Here is a 20,745-nt window from a genome sequence, read left to right as displayed (position 1 = left end):
GAGAAGTGGTACAGACCAGGCTGGGATGGGATGAGAAGTGGTACAGATGAGGCTGGAAAGAGAGTGAGAACATTCTAATGTGGACTCTCCTGTAGGGCAAGGCTCTGTCCCTTTTAATTCTCATTAAAATGGCTCTTTTCCCCCTTTAGGAAGGGACAACAAAAATTGGAAGGATTGACTCAGACCAGGAACAGGACATTGGTAAGTGACAGAGCATAGGAGTCCAACGTTTTGGGGCAAGTATTTGTGCCTGAAAGATTTCTCCAGAGGACTCTGATGATGCTCTGAGAAGGGAATCATTGGCGTATTCAGGGCCTGCTTCTCTTTCCGCTGCTAGGTTTCAGGTCTGGGACGTGATAGGGAGAGACCCACACGGTGGGAGGATTTCAGGTATGGGTGGTTTCAGGTCGGCTCTTCCTCTTTCATTATGGTATGAGGTCTTCCAGATGTTGGATTCTGATCTTACAGAAAGAAATGGAGAGGATGTTTCCCTGGATCGTCCTCCCACCCAAGTGACCACCACCTCTTTTGTAGTCCTGCAGGGTCAGTGGATCGAGAGAGACCACTGCACTATCACCAGTGCCTGTGGTGTAGTTGTTCTCCGGCCTGCCCGCGGGGCCCGCTGTACAGTCAATGGCCGGGAGGTCACTGCCTCCTGCCGTCTGACCCAAGGTAGGACTGTCTATAGCCCTGTTTATCCCAAGGTGAGTGATGGACCATTTCCAGTCTTCTGGGCCCAGACAGCTCAGTGAAGCAGGCTTTAAAAATGAATCACCCAGCCTCTGCACCCTGAAATCTGAAGATTTTCTAATATGATCCTATTGCCATAAACAAGCCTTAATTCCAAAGTCTCGGAGTAAAGAATGACTCTGAAATTGGTACCTGTGTTCATTAGCTCTGTCTCCCTAGGAAAGTCTCTGAGCCTCACTTTCCTCATCTATAAAATGGGGATAATAACAGGATCAGTGTGAGGATCAAATGAACCTTATAGTGCTTAACAGTGTGCTTGGCACTCAGTAAACACTCATTATCATTATTACTATAATTACCGCTACTGTTATTAATCTATGCAAATTCTTCTGTGCTTTGAGACTGAACTGAGATTCCTCCTCTTCCATCAAGTGTTCCCTGACTACTCCACCTGGAACTCAACTTCCTTTCCCTTGGAGTGGTAGAGTTCTTCCTGTCTGTCTTATTAATTCAAGATGTATGCTGTGAGATACAGAATTAATACATATCTTATCAACTCAGCAAAATTATCAGTTATCGAGGGCATGCCTTTGTCTCATAGAACAGTACCCTACACATAGTATATACTCCAAAACATGAGCTGTTGATTGAATTCTCACTTGTCTCTGTGCTGTAGGAGCTGTCATAACCCTGGGGAAGGCACAGAAGTTCCGATTCAACCACCCAGCAGAGGCTGCTGTCCTGCGGCAGCGAAGGCAGGTTAGCAGGGCTGTGTTTTCTAGGTTATTGCTGGCCTCCCTGTTTCCACTTTTTAGAGGAAACACCAAGCTGGGAGGGGTGGAGGTGATGACAGCAGCCTCACTGTGCTTTCTTCCTTGTTCAAGGTTGGAGAGGCTGCTGCTGGTGGTGGCTCTTTGGAGTGGCTGGATTTGGATGGAGATCTCACTGCCTCCCGGCTAGGTCTCTTCCCTTTGCTTTGGAAGGAAAGGTAAGAAATAGCTGCTCATACTGATGTGGAACCTGCCGGGTTCACTTCTTAGTCCATTACAGCATGGATCAGGGTGGGGGGGGGGAGTGATTAATGTAGCAGCCAAGGTCTGAATGAGCCCTTGTCTGAATCATCTTGGGCAAGTCATTTGATGATGCTGAACTAGCTGCTAAGTTTGTAGTTAGCAGGTAAGTGGTCTTGGCCCTTGTTCATTTCTTGTTTGGTATTTTAACTTTTTTCATCACTGAAAGAGGTATTTTATTTGATGTTCCTATGGCCACCTTTTCTCTCTCCACAAAATTTAGCTGTGATGTGTTTGTGGACATCTTTGTTCTGAGCTTACCTTCCTATATACTCCTTTAAATTCTGGCCTACCTGTGTGTGAGCTCATAGTATATGTCACATAGTATATGTGAACACATAGCTTCCAGAACATATGGCTTTCTCTGAGTTTTTAAAGATAGTATGTGACTGAGAATCCTTTCTTTCTCATAACCAAGAATCCAGAACTGTGCATAAGAGAGGCAGAAACTATAGGAACAATATGAAAATATCTTTGGGTTCTACCCTCTCGTACCCACTTTGCCTGCATTGTAACTATGAGACACTGAGTCAGAGTTTTATATGTGATTGATGGCAACTACTTTTCTACTTCATCCATTTCTACATAAAACACGCTTCCCAGATCTAGAAGCCTTGCAGATTTGGTACTGGGAGTCCTTCTATTCCTGTACATCAAAGTGACCTCTGCCTTAGAGATTTCCTTTAGATTTTTTCAGCAGGGGACTTGGTGCCTGTGACATCACTGGTGCTGGGAGGCTGCCAAGCACCTTGAGCACAGGGTCTCAGTAGAGTTACGGTGGCCCATAGTTTCTTCAGAAGGATCCAGTAGTTCTTTCCTCAGGCCAGCAGCATTTGATGGCAGATGAAGACAATCTTATGTCTAACCTTGGCAGTGAGGAGTGTTGGATACAGGAGCAGAAGTGCTCTGGTTCAGGGCCGGGTGCGATGGCTCATGCCTGTAATCCCAGCACTTTGAGAGGCTGAGGTGGGCGGATCACAGGGTTAGGAGATCAAGACCATCCTGGCTAACATGGTGAAACCCTGTCTCTACTAAAAATACAAAAAAAAAAAAAAAAAAATTAGCCTGGCATGATAGCACGCACCTGTAGTCCTAGCCACTTGGGAGGCTAAGGCAGGAGAATTGCTTGAACCCGGGAGGCGGAGGTTGTAGTGAGCCGAGATTATGCCACTGCACTCCACCCTGGGCGAGAGCAAGACTCCATCTCAAAAAAAGAAAAGCAATGCTCTGATTCAGGAAACATGAACAGCAGGCAAGTCCTCATAGGAGAGCTGCTCAGTGAAGGATGCTACAACAGAAATTTGATGAAGGATGATCCTAGTGTTGAATAACCGAGAGCTCTATGGGATGGAGAATAAGGTAGAAGAAGTGACACAAAGTGGATTCAGGGCTTATTAGGCTGGAGCTTTTGTTTTGTCAGAGCGACTTTCCTTCTTTGTAGTGAAGTCATGAAAGTAGCTCCTATTTTAGGTGAAGTTTGTGTTGGGAAGACTCATTGAGGATCTGTTTTTCCCAGAGTTCAGAGGTTTACAGAAAATATCACTGCAACTTAAATAGCTGATAATGGAAGAGATGCATTGCAGCAGACAAAATTGGTTCACGTCCTAGCTGTAGTACGAAAAGATATGTGACCTTAGGCAAGTCAATGAACCTCTGAGCCTGTTTCCCTACCTCTAAAGAGGCAATACTGCCATCTGTTTTCCAGGGATTCTTGTGATAAAGATGGAAAGAGTGAGTATATATGCATGGTGTGGACACACCCCACAACCCCTATTGCTGCCAGCAAGGCTGCCTCCCTTTCTCTTTCCCGTCCTCCTGTCTCAACCCAGCTCACCTGTCTACCCCAAAGTACATCATGGTGTTGTGCTCTTCTCTTGCCTTTTAAAAGTCTTCTATGCCTCTCTAGCCCCACAGACACTGACATGACCTTTCAGACACACAAGCGTGTGTCTTTTCATTCAGAGAAGACAGGAATTTCAGAATCACGCCCTCTCCCACACACTGCCTCCACTCTTGAGCCACCAGCTCTAGGAGCCCTGGGCTGGTCCTGCCCAGCCACCGTAGCCAGCATCTGTACCAATCCCTGGTGGAGGTGGTATGGTGTGGTGCTCAAGTCTGTGATTGGGCAAAGGGACCCGGGAGAGGAACCTGCACGACTAGAGAAAAATATAAATTGTCAGCTGGGTTCCCAGTCTGGATTTGTGGTTGTGTATCTACGAGTCTTTCCCTCTGCTCTTGGATGGGGTTGGCTCAAAGCCTCCCTTTATCCCAGGCTTCCTTTCCCTCATTTATCTCTGGAGCAGCATTCATGAGGAGCCTGCAAAGCTGGAGCTGGCTCCAGAGTCAGGGGAAATCGACCAGTCTGCCTTCCTTTTCTCCTTGCAGCAGTAATCCAGACCAGAGAGGAATTTGTCTTTGAATACCGTTGCCTGTGTTCTTGGCATTTTCCCATTTGGAATTTTAGGGGGTTAACCTTAAGTGCCTAGAGCCTGGGAGACACTATTGCTGCTGCCGCTGCCACCACTGCTGCCACTGTGGCTTTAGTAAGTAGATGCTGCTGCAATCTGCTGCAGAAGCTGCCAGACCCCGAGACTGGGGGAGGGCTGTGAGAGAAGCAGCAGGAGGGTGCAGTGGAGTCCTCACAAACAGGTGACTAGGCAGCAGCCGGGGGATACTGGAGCCACCAGAGATGAAGGGCAGTCACCTAATAAAGACAGAGGTCCCTTGGCTGGCAGGTAAATGAAGACTTGCCCCTTGTAATCTACCCAGACATGTAGCATATGGTTGCTATTTTCTTTTTCACCTGCTTTCTGGGAACTTGACAAAATGTGCTTAGCAGAGGGGCCATTCTGTCTGATCGTGTGGCCTCCTGGGTGAATGCGCTGCATCTATAGAGATCACAGCAGACAGCCTCTCCTTACAGGTCCTATTGCTCTGCAGGAAACAATATCATAGCTGCCACTTTCTTAGGTGAAGGGTAGGGAGCGCCCGTTCTAGGGAGAAACAAATTGTAAATCTGAAGGTTGAGGAGAAAGCCAGGCAGGGAAGCTGAGTAATCTCGGAGTTCAGATAAAAATCCTGTCTCAGCCTCCTGCATCTGGTGGTCTGTGGGTCTTAGCTGGGTTTGTCTAGGACCCTTTGATGGGAATGATTGTAATTCAGTCATTTCTTTAGTCAGAATTTGGAGCAGTAATACAAGCGTGGTACATATAGATGTATGTTTCCTGTTAACTGCTTTTTCTATTTGTTTGGCATTAACAGGTTTCTATTCCAGTTGCTATCCTGAGCCTCTGTGTAACAGAGTACCCTTCCTCTTTCTGTGTGCTCCACTGTGTATATTTGGCCTTTTGCCCACAGCAATCAGTGCTAGTCTTCTGAGCACACTCACTCAAGTGTCTGGACATGTTCTAGTCATTGGACCTGTTGCAGATTGAATGACCTCATAGCCTCCTTCCCTGGGAAGAAACTGTGGTTGTGTCAGCTCCCACTCCCATTCCCCCGGGCTATTCCACCTATCACTCTTCACCTGTCCGTCTTTCACTGTCCTCCAAAGGCTGCATTATGAAATCTTAATTTCTTCCAAGGCAGGGGCAGCAAACTTTCTCTGTAAAAGGCCAGATAGTATTTTAGGCTTTGTGGGCCATATGGTCTGTGCTGCAACTACTCAGTTTTGCCAAGGTGGTGCAAAAGCAGCCCTAGACAGTACGTAAGTAAATGGGTGTGGTTGTGTTCTAATAAAACTTTACTAATAAAAACAGGCAGCAGACCAAATTTGGACTCACGGGCTTTCATTCGTGGACCTCTTCTGTGATACCCATGTGATTTCATTCTGTTGTACAAAGTGGTAGATCTCCTAAAAAGTGGTTCCCTTACAGCATACTGGTCATATTGCCTGAGATATGGTTCCAGCATCAAACCAATAAGCTTCTCCAAGCTTCCAAGTCATGACATCCTGGGATTGTAGGGAAGGCTGGATAAAGCAGGCTTGATTCTTTTTTGTCAGCCTCTGGCAGAATCTGACTCTTCCGAGCCACTCCCATTCTGTGCCCATCCTGGGGTATCCATACAGTTAGCTCCTTTAAATACCTAAATAACAGGGATGAAGATACCCTGCAGAAAAAGCATATGAGGTCCTTGCATGATCCCAGGGAAAGGTCGGCAAGTGAGTAAAAGCTGTCAGTTTTCAGAGTAAGCCTCTGAATCATCTGTGGTCGTATAGGAACCTGGTGGCAGAGTAAGGCATGACTAAAATCTGGAATTTTTTAGGCCGGGCATGGTGCATAGTGGCTAATGCCTGTAGTCCCAGCACTTTGGGAAGCTGAGATGGGGAGATCACTTGAGGTGAGGCGTTTGAGACCAGCCTGGCCAACATGGTAAAACCCTGTCTCTACTAAAAATACAAAAATTAGCCAGGTGTAGTAGCACACGTCTGTAATCCCAGCTACTTGGGAGGCTGAGGCAGGAGAATCACTTGAACCCAGGAAGCGGAGGTTTTAGTCAGCCAAGATCTTGCCACTGCACTCCAGTCTGGGCGACAGAGTGAGACCTTGTCTCAAAAAAACGAAAAAAAATCTAAAATTTTTTAAAGCTGTTTATTATGGAAGACTTCAAATACAACACAAATTATCAACTCATGGCTAATCCTAGTTCTTTTATATCCACACCCACTCTCCCTCATTCCCTCATTCCCTCTCAGTGGATCTAGACAAATTCTTGACATATTTCACCAGTAAATGCTTCAGTATATATCTCTGAAAGGTGTGGTAGAGTCTAAAACTCTTGAATCCTATTCCAGGGCTTATTCGCCAAAAACAGCTCTCAAGTGGAGACCAGCTGTGTTTTGGGTCACACACATGGGCATGGTGTGTGTGTAAATTATCAGCTGGCTTTTGCTACCAGATCACAGAGGATTTCTGTTTCAGGGAATGGAGATGCAGTAACAATCTTTGAATATGTAGGAGAGAGTGTTTCTGGAGCTTCTGCTTTACTGAGTGTTTCCAACATATTTTTAGCAGACACCTTTTGATTCTTTTTAAAGGACCAAACTTCTGAATTTAGCGAAAATGCTTTTGTGTCTTTTTAAAAAGAACAACTTTCCTGGTGATTTTCCTTATCTACAAGGGATCTGTGTTTCTGCTAAACCCACAACTCTAAGAATACGTCAGTTTAATGACCATTCTCCCCTCCTGCACTGTGACATCATGACCTGCCTGTGACACCATGCCTGTTTGTCCAAGGTTGCCAGAAGTCCAAAGCACTCTCTACCCTGTTGATTGCAGGGGCTCTCTTGGAAGGCCTTATACCGCTGTCAGTTTGTCCTGAGCTTGGTTTGCATTTCCCGTTGGGTAACCTCAGCTGCTTCTGTGACAGGAGAGCACTTGAAGAGCAATGTGACGAGGACTGTCATCCACCGAGGGATGGAGAGACATCCCACGGGGCCCAGATTCAGCAGCAGCAGAGCTACGTGGAGGATTTGAGGCATCAAATCCTAGCAGAAGAGATTCAAGCTGAGAAGGAACTAGAATTTGACCAAACTTGGATTAGCCAGCAGATTAAAGAAAGTAGGTGTCCAGCACTTAATGTGTTTGCCTGACCTCCTTATTCTTTCATTTTCATGCTTCCTCAGCCTTCTATATTCTCTCTTTGGTTTTCTTTGTGATATGATGGAATCTTTGGTATTAGATGTTCTCTTTTCTTTTAGACACCAGAGGTTCTTATAAGAAGAGGTCTGGAAGCAAGAATAAGGAAGCTAATTTCCTTATTGTCCTCAGAATTATGGACCTCCTGCTTACCACTCCTCATTTGCTTATGTGTCCATACACTACTGCCTGCCCTAACATGTGCCCACTGTTGTGCTGAGGCTTGAGGGTCTTCATTCCCTTACACTGTGGTAAGGGAGCCCTGTAGCCCTGCAGCCTTCATCCTGCCACATCACCTTGGCCAGCTCTTTTCACTCCACACAGGTCCAGCCATGGCTGGAGGTGTCTGAGTCCAGGCAGCCACAAGCAGGGAAGGAGATGCTGAACTTCTCTCTGGGTGTTTTTGGTTCCCAGACCAGCAGTGTCTGCTCAGAGAAGAGACCTGGCTGGCCAGCTTGCGACAGCAGCAGCAAGAAGACCATGTAGCAGAGAAAGAACTTGAGGCATCTGTGGCACTTGATGCGTGGCTTCAGACAGATCCTGAGATTCAGCCATCCCCATTTGTCCAAAGTCAGAAAAGGGTGTTGCAACTGCAGCTCCTGCGGAGACACACTCTTCGGGCAGCAGAGCGGAATGTCCGGCGGAGAAAGGTCTCATTCCAGCTAGAGAGAATCATCAAAAAGCAGAGGCTGCTGGAGGCCCAGAAGAGACTGGAGCAGCTCACGACATTGTGCTGGCTCCAGGATGACAGCACCCAGGAGCCTCCATACCAGGTCCCCAGCCCTGATGCCACAGTCCCACGGCCTCAGTGTAGAAGCAAATTGACGAGTTGCAGTTCTTTGAGCCCCCAAAGGCTCTGCAGCAAGCACGTGCCCCAGCTACCCAGGTAGAGCCAGTAGTTGTCACCTGGAAGCACTTGGTTAAAGTTTACAACCTTGTTGCCCAGGTAGTGTTCTGTTTTTCCCCATGCCTCGTTTCCTCAGTCTGTGAAATGGAAGGATGTGTATAGTCCTCTCTTCCTCATGGCTTTCTCTGTCTTCTGGCTACTCTTCTTCCTTCTGTGTATATCGTTTTAGATTCAGGCCATTCCCATCTTCCTTACCCTCCGAGTAGCAATTCTTGCTTCTTTGGTAGTATCTTAGGTGTAAGGATCTTGGCCTCATTTTTCATCTGTTCCTTAGACCTGGACTATCCATATATGTTTCTTTGTAAGTCACACCTCAGTCTTGTCATGCCTGTAACCAGACTTCTTGAGTCCTACACCACCTCCCTCCCCGACCCACCACATCAAGTGAGCTTTCTGACCCCACCTCCCACCTGGTGAGTAAGCTCTCTTTTTGACTCCCAGGTTCAAGTTGGGACCTTCCTTCTTTTCTCCATTACCCCTTATATGCCATCAAGGCTGGGCTGTATTATCTCCCAGACTCGTTGGAGCAAGGGTTTGTGTCTTATACCTCTTTATATTCTCAGGACCTAGCACAAGTTCTCGTCCATAGGAGGTTCACAATTAACGTCTGTTGGTGTTATGTTTGCTCACCTCTCTGGTCTTCAAAGTACTCGGTGGGCTTTTTTAAAAAAACTTTAATATGAAAAAGTTTAAACATATGCCAAGTTGGAAGAATTGGAAGAACAGTATATGTGTCACTGATATTATTCAGCGTATCACTGATACTATTCAGCAATTATTAGGCTTTACACACTTGCCTACCTTCCCATTTTCTGAAGTTTTTTAAAGCAACTTCTAGACACCTTGTCCCTTTAGTTCTGCATTTCTAAGTATACACTTCTAAAAAAAAAATGGACTTTACTTTTTCTCGTAACCACAGTGTTATTGTGACAGCTACCAAAATTAAGATTATTTGATGTATTCTAAAACCTAGGCCATGTTCAAATTTCTCTGCTTGCCTACAACTGTTTAGAGTTTTCTTTTTTCTCTCTCTTTTTTCTCTAACATGGTTCAGCATTAAAACGGTTGGTTTTTCAAATCAAGATCCAAGCAGGATTTATATGCTGCATTTGTTTGTTGTTTTTCAGGTTTCTTTTAACCGTTCTTCTTGTTTTATTTGTAATCATTATTTTTACTACTTCATATTATTGATAATTACAGTTCTGTAGAATGTGTATCACTCTATAGATTTATCTTTTGGTTCCTCATGATACCATTTAAATTGTTCCTCTATTCCTCATATTGCCTATTAATAGGAAACTTTCCCTATAAGTGTGATTAGCTTCGGTTCAGTTTTTTTTTTAAATTTTATTTTATTTGAGACGGAGTCTTGCTCTGTCACCCAGGCTGGAGTGCAGTGGCGCAATCTTGGCTCACTGCAAGCTCTGCCTCCCAGGTTCACGCCATTCTCCTGCCTCAGCCTCCCAAGTAGCTGGGACTACAGGTGCCCACCACCTCGCCCGGCTAGTTTTTTTTTATTTTTTTATTTTTGTAGTAGAGACGGGGTTTGACTGTGTTAGCCAGGATGGTCTCGATCTCCTGACCTCGTGATCCGCCCATCTCGGCCTCCCAAAGTGCTGGGATTACAGGTGTTAGTCACCGCGCCTAGCCACTTCAGTTTTTTAATAAGATGAAGAAATTGAGGAACAGAGTGGGCCTGGAGCTTCTTGGAGAGCTAGGACTAGTGTCCACAATTTCCTTTTTTTTTTTTTTTTTGAGGCGGAGTCTCGCTCTGTCTCCCGGACTGGAGTGCAGTGGCCGGATCTCAGCTCACTGCAAGCTCTGCCTCCCGGGTTTATGCCATTCTCCTGCCTCAGCCTCCGGAGTAGCTGGGACTACAGGCGCCCGCCACCTCGCCCGGCTAGTTTTTTTTGTATTTTTAGTAGAGACGGGGTTTCACCGTGTTAGCCAGGATGGTCTCGATCTCCTGACCTCGTGATCCGCCCGTCTCGGCCTCCCAAAGGCTGGGATTACAGGCTTGAGCCACCGCGCCCGGCCCACAATTTCCTTTAATACCTAGAGAGCTTTTCTCTGGCTCTGAAGTCAACAGGAGACGGTGACATTGGCCTTGTTTTTAACCTCCTTCTGTTCACAGGAAGTAGTATCTCTCGCGTCTTCTGAGATAGCTTTCCTTGTCTTCACAGCATTTTCCTAAGTTGGCATCCCTCTACCACATTACCACCTATGCCTGACCCTACTCACCAAACATCAGAGAAAACATCATCAGAAGAGTGTTTGTCACAGGCTGCTTCCTACCCTCCAAGGACAGGGTGTCTCCGCAAGAACGGCCTGCATTCCTCAGGCCATGGGCAGCCCTGCACAGCCAGAGCAGCCTTGTCCAGGAAGGGAGCCTCAGCTCCAGACACTTGGCTCACCATGAGTCCCAACTCTGTTGGCATCCAGGAAATGGAGAGGGTGGGTAAGCAGCCCCATCAGATGGTGATCCAGGGCTTAGCATCTCTGAGGAAATCAGCTAACAAGCTAAAGCCAAGGCATGAGCCAAAGATCCTCACCTCTACTACCCAGACCAGAGGGGCGAAAGGACTAGCAGACCCTAGCCACACACAAGCTGGGTGGCGAAAAGAAGGGAACCTTGGGACCCACACGGCTGCTAAGGGAGCCAGTTGCAATTCCCCATATCCTCATGGATCCAGGCAGACTGCTGGGCATGGAAAGGCAGTCAAGAGTTTTTGGACAGAATACAAACCACCTTCTCCAAGCAGGGCGTCAAAAAGGCATCAGAGGGTTCTGGCAGCTAGGGTCAGAAATATTACCAAAAAGTCCTCTCACTTGCCTCTTGGCAGTCCTTTGAAGAGACAACAAAATACGAGGGACCTAGACACCATGGCCCCACTCACAGATTTTAGTCCAGTAGTGGATCATTCAAGAGAAGACAGTGATTTTTCTGACTCAGATAGCAACTACTCAGTGGATTCTCTCTCGTGTGTCTATGCCAAAGCCCTGATAGAGCCACTAAAGCCAGAGGACCCTCAGGAGAGGAAGTGGGATTTCCCGGAGCCAGAGAACTCTGAAAGTGACGACAGCCAAATATCTGAGGACTCACTGGCTGAGAAGAGGTACCAAAGCCCACAAAACAGGCTAGGGGGAAATCATCCCACCAACAACCATGGCCACCCCAGGACCAGAACTAGAGCTTCTGTGAGGGGCTTCACTGCACCTTCAGACAGTGACCTACTTGCTCAAACTCACAGGAGCTTCTCCTTGGATAGCCTGATTGATGCTGAGGAAGAATTAGCGGAAGATCAGCAAGAGGAACCTTTCCCTGGTTCAGCTGATGAGATACCCACAGAGACTTTTTGGCACTTTGAGGACTCCAATCTGCCTGTAATGGACCAAGAGGCAATATGCAGGCTTGGTCCCATCAACTACAGAACAGCAGCTAGGCTGGATGCCGTCCTGCCAATGAGCAGTTCGTTTTACCTTGATCCTCAGTTCCAACCCCGTTGTGAGCTCCAACCCCATTTTGAGCAGGCAGAGTCACAGGGAGAGCCAAGCTACTCTGAACAGGCCAACTCTCTCCAAGGCATGCAGCTTTCAAGAGAGAGCCCACTGATGTCCATGGATTCCTGGTTTTCCTGTGACTCTAAGATTAACCCCAGCAGCCCCCCAGGAATAGTGGGTTCTTTATGTCCAAGTCCTGATGTGCAGGAATTTCACCCCTGTAAGGAGGAGAGACCTGGATACTGGCTAAATACTAAGGAACTAAAGCCATCAGATGCAGAAACGGTTCTGCCGTATAGCTCCAAACTGCACCAAGGCAGTACTGAGCTCCTCTGCATTGCAAGAGATGAGCACACAGCCTCTGCTTCTGATACGTCCAGGCTGTCTCTCTGGGGAATTCAAAAGCTTATTCAACCAGGAGCTGATGGCACTTTTCAGGGCAGATGCATCCGTGACACGACCCAGCAGGGCAGCTCTGAAGCATCCCACAATTCTAGTGTATCAAACGTGCTGTCTGCCTCTGCCACCACATTGACTCATGTAGGCGGCACCCACGAAAGGGACTGGTCTGCCCTTCAGCAAAAGTACCTCCTTGAACTCTCTCGCCCTGTTTTGGAGGCCATAGGAGCACCCAGGCCAGCTTTCCCCTACCTTGAGGAAGACTGTGGTTCCCTGGCCCAAGCTTCTGGCAAAGGAGGAGATACTCCATTGCCAGTTGGCCCTAAGGTATCTAGCAATCTGAATCTCAACAACTTTCCAATCCATCTGTCCAGAATCAGGTGTTTGAGGGCAGAGAAAGAACAGGACAGTTTAAATGCCAAATTAGAAGGTGTTTCAGATTTCTTTAGCACTAGCGAGAAAGAGGTGAGTTATGATGAAACTTACTCAGCAGACTTAGAATCATTGGCTGCTTCTCGATCTATAAATGCACAGGTCTTTGCAGTAGGGAACACGATACCAGATTCCATGAGAGAAGCATGTGAAGTCAAGCAGAACAACTTGGAAGAATGCCTTCAGAGTTGCAGGAAACCTGGACTGATGACTTCCTCTGATGAGTACTTTTTCCAGAAGAACGCTTGTCACAGTAATGTCACTACAGCCACCAAAGCAGACCATTGGTCCCAAGGCTGGGCTCCTCTCAGGAAAAATAGTGCAGTCCAGCCAGGGCAATTAAGTCCTGACAGCCACTACCCACTAGAGGAAGAGAAGACAGATTGCCAGGAGAGCTCTAAGGAAGCAGTTAGAAGACACATAAATATCTCCTTTGCCTTTCCTTCAGGTCCAGAGCTATACCTTCACTCTGCTCCCTGGAATCCATTGTCATCTTCCCTGCAGCCCCCACTCTTAGAAACATTCTATGTGACCAAAAGCAGGGATGCCCTGACAGAAACTGCGTTAGAGATTCCAGCTTGCAGAGAAGTAAGGGTACCTTCCCCACCCCCCAGGGAAGCCTGGGGCTTTGGTCACAACCGCCAAGCTCTCCAAGATGCTTATTTGAAGAATAATGTGCCAGTGCTGTTACAAAACCAGAATTCTAAGGTTGCCTCATCTCAGCAGGTCACAGCTGAGATACCGGTAGATCTGAATACCGGGGAAGTCATCAGAGAATCAGGTAAATGCCCTGGAAATATTACAGAAGAAAGCCATGATTCAGTTGATTCTTCTGTTACTCAGAACAGACATTTTCTCCCCTCTACCAGCACAAAAGTATGTGAATTTGAAAATCAAGTTGGAATTTTAAATAAACACAGTTTTCCAGCACTCGAAGGAGGAGAGGTTACTGCTCAGTACTGTTGCAGTGTTTCCTCAGACAGCACTGAGTCTGGGAAGCCTCTCCTTCTCTTTCTTGAATCTGAGGCATGTGAGGAAGAAGAGCTGGATCAGAATACAGTTCTGAGGCAGACCATCAATGTAGGCCTTGAGAAAGACTTGCCATGGGAAAGTGCTGTTTCTTTAAAGTCCAGATCAGTACATCATAGAGTAAGCAGCCCAGTGATGGTGGCCCAGGATGAGAGTCCAACCCCTAAGTGGGAAGGGAAAAATGAAACTAGGCTTCTTGAAAAGGCTCTTCATCCCAAAGATAGCTCAGAAGAGTTTAAGCTTCCAGGCACAAAGCCTGCATATGAGAGGTTCCAGTTAGTTACATGCCCTCAGGAAAGAAACCCCAGTGAATGCAAGGGTCCTGGAAAGTCACAAGAAATGTTAAATCCCAACGGAGAACCTTCTGGAAAGAAACAGAATAAAAGAGTTAATAATACTGATGAAATGGCTAGGCTAATTAGGAGTGTAATGCAGCTGGAAAATGGCATCTTAGAAATTGAATCTAAGCAGAATAAGCAGGTTCATGCTTCCCACACACCAGGTGTCGATAAGGAGTCAGTGTTTCAGGACCAGAAGGAGCAGGAGAAGACTGACCATGCCCTTAGGCCAGACAGCTCTGGAAACCTTTTGACCTCTAAGGATCAGCCATCTTCTCCAAGACAGACAGATGTTACTGTCTTTAGGGATAGTGAAGCTGGAGAGATGGAGGTTAACAGCACTGGGAACCACCCCCAGGTCCAAAAAATCACCCCGAACCCCTTCAGGTCAAGGGAAGGTGTTCAAGAGAGTGGACCTGTGAGAGAGCACACCCACCCTGCTGGATCAGACAGACCTGCCAGGGATATTTTTGATTCTTTAGGGAAACACACAACTTGCAGAGATTTCACCAACACTTCTCTTCGCCCACAGAGAATGAAAGCCTTGACTAGAGCTCTGCCATTGCAGCCCAGGCTAGAGAGGTCTTCTGAGAATAATGGCCAGTTGGTAAAAGCATCAGCAAGTCTCAAAGGGCAGCCTTGGGGCTTAGGAAGTCTTGAGGAATTGGAGACTGTGAAAGGTTTTCAGGAAAGCCAAGTTGCTGAACACATAAATAGTTCCAACCAAGAGGAGCCAAAAGCTCAAGGTAAAGTTGAAGAAATGCCTGTGCAAAGGGGAGGCAGCCTACAGGAAGAAAATAAAGTGACTCAGAAACTTCCTAGTCTCAGCCAGCTTTGTAGGGACACATTTTTCAGCCAGGAAACTGTCAGCCCGTTACTAAGCTGGACCGAATTCTCTACAGCTCCTCCTCACCAAGACCTGAGTAATACCTTGCCCTTGAATTCTCCAAGGCGGCCAAGAAGCTGTCTTCATGTACCTGGTGTTCTAGGCATCTCTTCACTTGACTGTGTGCTGGATCTCACAATGTTGAAAATTCATAACAGTCCCTTGGTAACTGGAGTAGATCATCAGGAGCAAAGTACAGAGACCAGAGGCCTCAGCCCTGAAGGAAATGTTAGAGGGGGTTCCTCTGAGGCACACACTGCCTGGTGTGGGTCCGTGCGATCCATGGCCATGGGATCTCATAGTCAATCTGGTGTACCAGAGAGCATTTCTCTGGGGACAGAGGACAGGATCTCAGCAAGCACCAGCCCCCAAGACCATGGAAAGGACCTCAGAATCACCTTGCCGGGTTTCAGTACCAGCGAAGATTTTGCTTCTGAAGCTGAGGTGCCTATGCAGAAAGAAATAGGAGTCAGTTCACTGAACAAGGTCTCTAGCCAGCCTGAAAAGAGGGTCAGCTTCTCCTTGGAAGAGGATAATGACCAAGCCAGCAAGCCAAGGCAGAAGGCAGAGAAGGAGACTGAGGACCTCAGACTGACCAGCAGTGTTTCCTTAGCACCTGTTTCCCTGCCGAGGGTGCCCAGTCCGGAGCCTAAGCTGTTGGAGCCCTCTGACTATGCATCCATGTGCCTGGCCATCTTGGAGGAGATCAGACAGGCAAAGGCCCAGAGAAAGCAGCTTAATGACTTTGTGGCCAGGGGCACAGTCCTTTCTTACTGTGAAACTTTGCTAGAACCTGAATGTTCTTCAGGGGTTGCTGGCAGGCCTCAGTGTAAACAAATAGACCTGTCATCATCGGACCAGACCAGGAATGAGGGTGAAGCACCGGGATTTCGTGTGGCATCTCGATCTGCTGAAGCAGGGCAGACAGATCTGTCAACTGATGAGAGGAAAGTCCAGGCCACACGTCCATCTGCAGACAACTTTCAATCTCTGCCCAATACGGAAACTGACATACAGCCATGGGATCCTGTGCAGGCTTTCTCCCATGCTGCCCCTGCTCTAGACAAAAAACATTGTACTGGAGAACTGAGGCAGTTTGCGGGAACAAGTGAACCGTTTATATGTCACTCTGGTTCTTCTGAAATCCTAGAGAAAAAGAAAGATGCAACCAGAACGCCTTCCTCTGTTGATCCTTTGGCCCCAGACAGCCTTCTTTCTTCAGCACCTGTGGAGGGGGTCAGGAGCGTAGTGGCTGCCTTATCTTCTCAGGCCCCTTGTGATGATCCTAGAGTGACTCTGCATGAGCTAAGTCAGTCAGTTCCGCAGGAGACTGCAGAGGGCATACCCACTGGCAGTCAGGACAGCAGCCCAGAGCATCAGGAACCCAGAACTCTAGACACCACATACGGAGAAGTTTCAGGTAATTTGTTAGTGACTGCACAGGAAGAAAAAACAGCCCATTTTGAAAGTCAGTCTGTGACCTGTGATGTTCAGAATTCTACAAGTCCCGCAGGGCCTAAGCAAGACCATGTCCAGTGCCTTGAGGCTTCCACTGGCTTTGAAGAAGGTAGGGCAAATCCCAAACAAGATACCATTCTGCCTGGAACTCTGACAGGGGTTGAACTGGAAGCTCCCACACAGCAGTGTGTGAAGTGGAAGGAGAGTGTTGGGTCTGGGTTGACAGAAATCTGCAGGGCTGGCAGCAAACATTCCAGACCAACTCCACTGCCAGATCAAAGACCAAGCCCAAATCCTGAGGGAACTGGGGAGGGAGCCCCATGCAGATATCCAAGGGAAGCTTTAGATGGTCCTGTCTTCTCAAGGAACCCTGAAGGCAGCAGGACTCTCAGCATGTCTAGAGGAAAAGAGAGCAGAACGCTTCCTGGCCGACAGCCATGCAGTTCTCAACCTGTTGATACTCGTGCTTATTCCTCCCATTCCTCTACTTTACTGTGTGGTAGAGGTGGTGACCTGGGGAAGGAGCCTTTCAAGGCTGCCCTACGTACTGCCCACCCACCCTGTGGAGTACCTTCCAGGGCCTATGAAATGGATGAGACAGGAGAGACCTCTTCTAGGGGACCTGATGTGCACTTGACACATGACCTTGAGCCCAAAGATGTTAATAGGGAATTTAGTATAACAGAGAGCAGCACTTGTGAGCCCTCTACTGTGGCTGCTATCCTATCTGGGGCTCAAGGCTGCAGATCCCCTTCTGCCTCTGACGTGAGGAGGACAAGTTCCTTCAGCCACTCAGCTACTGATGGAAGCTTAGGATTAATAGGCGCTCCTGAGAAAAAGGTTGCTGAAAAGCAAGCAAGCACAGAACTTGAGGCTGCCTCTTTCCCTGCAGGCATGTACTCTGAGCCACTGAGGCAGTTTAGGGACAGCTCTGTAGGTGACCAGAATGCACAGGTGTCTCAAACCAGTCCAGAACCACCTGCAACAACTCCGGGACCACACACCCTGGATTTAAGTGAAGGGTCTGTGGAGAGCAAGGTGGTGGCAGAGCCACAGCATGAATGTTTTGAAAATACCACCAGATGTTTTTTGGAAAAGCCACAATTTTCCACTGAATTGAGAGATCACAATTGCTTGGATTCCCAAGCCAAGTTTGTTGCAAGGTTAAAACATACCTGCAGCCCCCAGGAAGACAGTCGCTGGCAGGAAGAAGAGCGGCACAGAGACCAGGCTTCAGGTGGTGGTGAAGGCTTCACCCAGGGTATGGATCCCCTTCCTTCTGATGAAGGTGGCTTAGATAGCTGTCAGATTTTAGATGCTAGGAGACAGGAGGTGGCTGTGGCCAAGCCTCCTGTGTCCAAGATTTTATCACAGGGCTTCAAAGACCCAGCCACTGTGTCCTTGAGGCAAAACGAAACACCACAGCCTGTTGCTCAGGGGCCTGACAACCTCTATACTGGCAGAGAGCAACCAACCCTCAACCACAGGGGCTCACTTCCTGTGACTGCAATCTTCTCTGGCCCCGAACACTCCAAGTCCTCCCCCACACCACAGTTCTCAGTTGTCAGCTTTTCTCGTTCTCTTCAGGAGCTAAACTTGAGTGTGGAGCCTCCTTCCCCTACAGACGAAGATACACAGGGGCCTGACAGATTGTGGAACCCACATCTCTGGGGCTATTGCACAGGAAAGGCAGTGGCAAGAACATCTCTGCAGGCTGAGGACAGCAATCAGAAAGCCTCATCTCACTTGGATGATGGCACTACTGATCACAGTCCCCTGAAGCCTGCCACCCCTCCTTATCCAGTGTCTTCTACTCTCTCACACACGCCAACCCCTGATTTCATGACCAGCTGGATGTCTGGTACTTTAGAACAGGCCCAACAGGGAAAACCAGAGAAACTGGGTGTCCAGGATAGGCCAGAAAATTGGTGCTCTCAGATGGACAAAGGAATGCTGCATTTTGGCTCCAGTGACATCAATCCCTATGCCCTGCCCTGGCGTCCAGAGGAGCATGCACATATCAGCTGGAAGCGATATATGTTTGGCAGTACAGTCGATGTTTCCTGCAGCCAGAAACCCCGGGGCCTGACACCATCAAATGTGGCCCGGTGCTCCAGCATGGACAATGGCCTAGAAGACCAGAACTCCCCCTTCCACTCTCACCTCAGCACTTACGCCAGTATTCGCGATCTGTCAACCACACACAGCACTGAGAATGCCCAAGGTTCAAATGAGGCCTGGGAAGTATTCCCAGGGAGTTCTTCAGTTGCCTTAGGAGACCCCCACATCCTGATGAGCTCTGAAGGAGTAGCCCCCACTTCAGGTCATGACAGAAGACCCCCGTTCAGCAGTCCTCCTGGTGAAGCAGATTGTCTGAGGAGTAAGCCCCCTTTGGCTGAAGGAAGTGCTGCAGGTCAAGTGGATGAGATTATGCTGCTGTATCCATCAGGGGCAGGCTGCCCTGTGGGACAGACCAGGATGAACATTTTCGAACAGGGCACACAGACCCTCGGCAGCAGGTGCCACCAGAGCAGCACTGACATCTCCTTTGCTCAGCCTGAAGCTAGTGCGGTATCAGCCTCTGATCTGGCCTCATGGACCAGCATGCACAATCTGTCTCTCCACCTCTCACAGCTCCTGCACAGTACCTCAGAGCTGCTTGGGAGTCTCTCCCAGCCAGGTGTGGCCAGAAGGGAGCAGAACACCAAGAGGGACATCCCAGATAAAGCCTCACAGGCCCTGATGATGGATGGCTCTACTCAGACCACTGTGGATGAAGGCAGCCAGACTGACTTCGCCTCACCCACCCTGTGCCTCCAGGCTTCAGAGGCCGAACCTCAGGGGGCCAATGTGATCCTTGAAGGGCTGGATTCAGATACCTCAACTATGTCTCAAGAAAAGGGAGATGTGCCAGGGGTACCTCAGAAGAGAGAGGCAGAGGAAACAGCACAGAAAATGGCACAGCTCCTATATCTTCAGGAGGAAAGCACTCCCTACAAGCCCCAGAACCCTTCAACACCCTCATCCCACTTGAGGTTTCAGAAAGCCCCCCTTAGGCAGCATCTTCCTTCTGTGGGCCCCTCAGTTTCTGATGCTTTCCTGCCTCCCAGCTCCCAGCCAGAGGAGCCATCTTGCATAGCTGTCAGCAGTCCCAGTCCCTGTCATTCCCCAGGGCTCCTTCCCAATACTTCCGAGTACCCTGGGGACCCTAGGGTCCAGAAGAAGCTGGGCCCCACCAGCGCTTTGTTGGTGGACAGGGCCTCCTCCCCAATCCTCACTCTTAGTGCCAGCACCCAAGAGCTGGGTCTTCCCCCAGGCTCTTTGACCCTCTCGGCCCCTTCAGCTCACCCTGTTGAAGGCCACCAGAAGCTTGACTCCAGCCCAGACCCTGTTGGTGCCCCAAGGACTCCAATGGATAATTATTCCCAAACCACTGATGAGTTGGGCGGCTCCCAGAGAGGTGGAAGTGCATTACAGAGGAGTAACGGGACGTCCTTCCTTGAGGTACACTCCCCGCACAACCCACAACAGAGTCCAAAACTCCAGTTTAGTTTCTTAGGGCAGCACCCTCAGCAGCTTCAGCCCAGGACCACGATTGGGGTCCAAAGTAGACTGCTGCCACCACCACTGAGGCACAGGAGCCAGAGGCTGGCCGACAGCTTTGTGCCTGAGGAGGTGACTTCCCCGGAGCATGGCCCACTGAGCGGTAGGGAGCCAGGTCAGTGGCAGAGCACGACAGAAAATGGAGGTGAGAGTTCAGCATCTCCAGGGAATCCACAACGCACTGTGGACCGACCTCCTTCATGTGGAGGCCTCCAGCACCTCAGCCCCTGCCCTGTCTCTGAGTTGACTGATACTGCAGGGCTCCGAGGTTCCGCCTTGGGCCTCCCTCAGGCCTGCCTACCCAGGGGGTTACTGTGCTCCAGTTGCCAGATGTGCATGGCCCCTGAGCCCCAGCACCACAGTCTGAGGGACCTCCCGGCACATAACAAATTTAGTAACTGGTGTGGGGTTCAGAAGGGCTCACCTAGGGGGGTGGACATGACTAAGGAGGAGCTGGGGGCCGGCAGTGATCTCAGCTCTGAAAAGCAGGAACAGAGCACCCCACAACCTCCTAATGACCACAGTCAGGACCCTGAGTGGTCCCAGGGGGAGCAGATCCCCCTGCAAGTTGGGGCCCAGAACCTCTCACTCAGCGTGGAACTCACAGAGGCGAAATTGCACCACGGCTTTGGGGAGGCCGATGCCCTGCTCCAGGTGCTGCAGAGTGGGACAGGGGAGGCGCTTGCTGCTGATGAACCTGTGATATCCACCTGGAAGGAGCTCCATGCACGGTAAGGGCCCCCAGCCTGGATTCGGGAGGGGAAGGGGTGGGCTGTGAGGAAAGAGAACCCTA

At 48.9% G+C, this 20,745-nt stretch overlaps 1 protein-coding gene across 4 annotated transcripts in view; it reads left to right on the top strand.

Annotated features, from left to right (window-relative positions):
- LOC113219526 (stAR-related lipid transfer protein 9) overlaps nt 1-20,745 on the top strand; it is a 158,823-nt gene that overhangs the window by 112,045 nt on the left and 26,033 nt on the right. For all 4 annotated transcript variants that reach the window (XM_026447878.1, XM_026447877.1, XM_026447875.1 and 1 more), the window contains 7 exons: nt 150-201; nt 535-672; nt 1,367-1,449; nt 1,575-1,678; nt 7,131-7,321; nt 7,814-8,285; nt 10,490-20,683. In XM_026447878.1, the coding sequence (XP_026303663.1) occupies nt 150-201; nt 535-672; nt 1,367-1,449; nt 1,575-1,678; nt 7,131-7,321; nt 7,814-8,285; nt 10,490-20,683 (11,234 nt within the window). The remainder of the gene's footprint in view (nt 1-149; nt 202-534; nt 673-1,366; nt 1,450-1,574; nt 1,679-7,130; nt 7,322-7,813; nt 8,286-10,489; nt 20,684-20,745) is intronic.

This window comes from Piliocolobus tephrosceles, unplaced genomic scaffold, assembly GCF_002776525.5.
Source record: "Piliocolobus tephrosceles isolate RC106 unplaced genomic scaffold, ASM277652v3 unscaffolded_108, whole genome shotgun sequence".
Taxonomy (NCBI): Eukaryota; Metazoa; Chordata; class Mammalia; order Primates; family Cercopithecidae; genus Piliocolobus; species Piliocolobus tephrosceles.
This window is presented reverse-complemented; position numbering and strand designations above follow the sequence as displayed.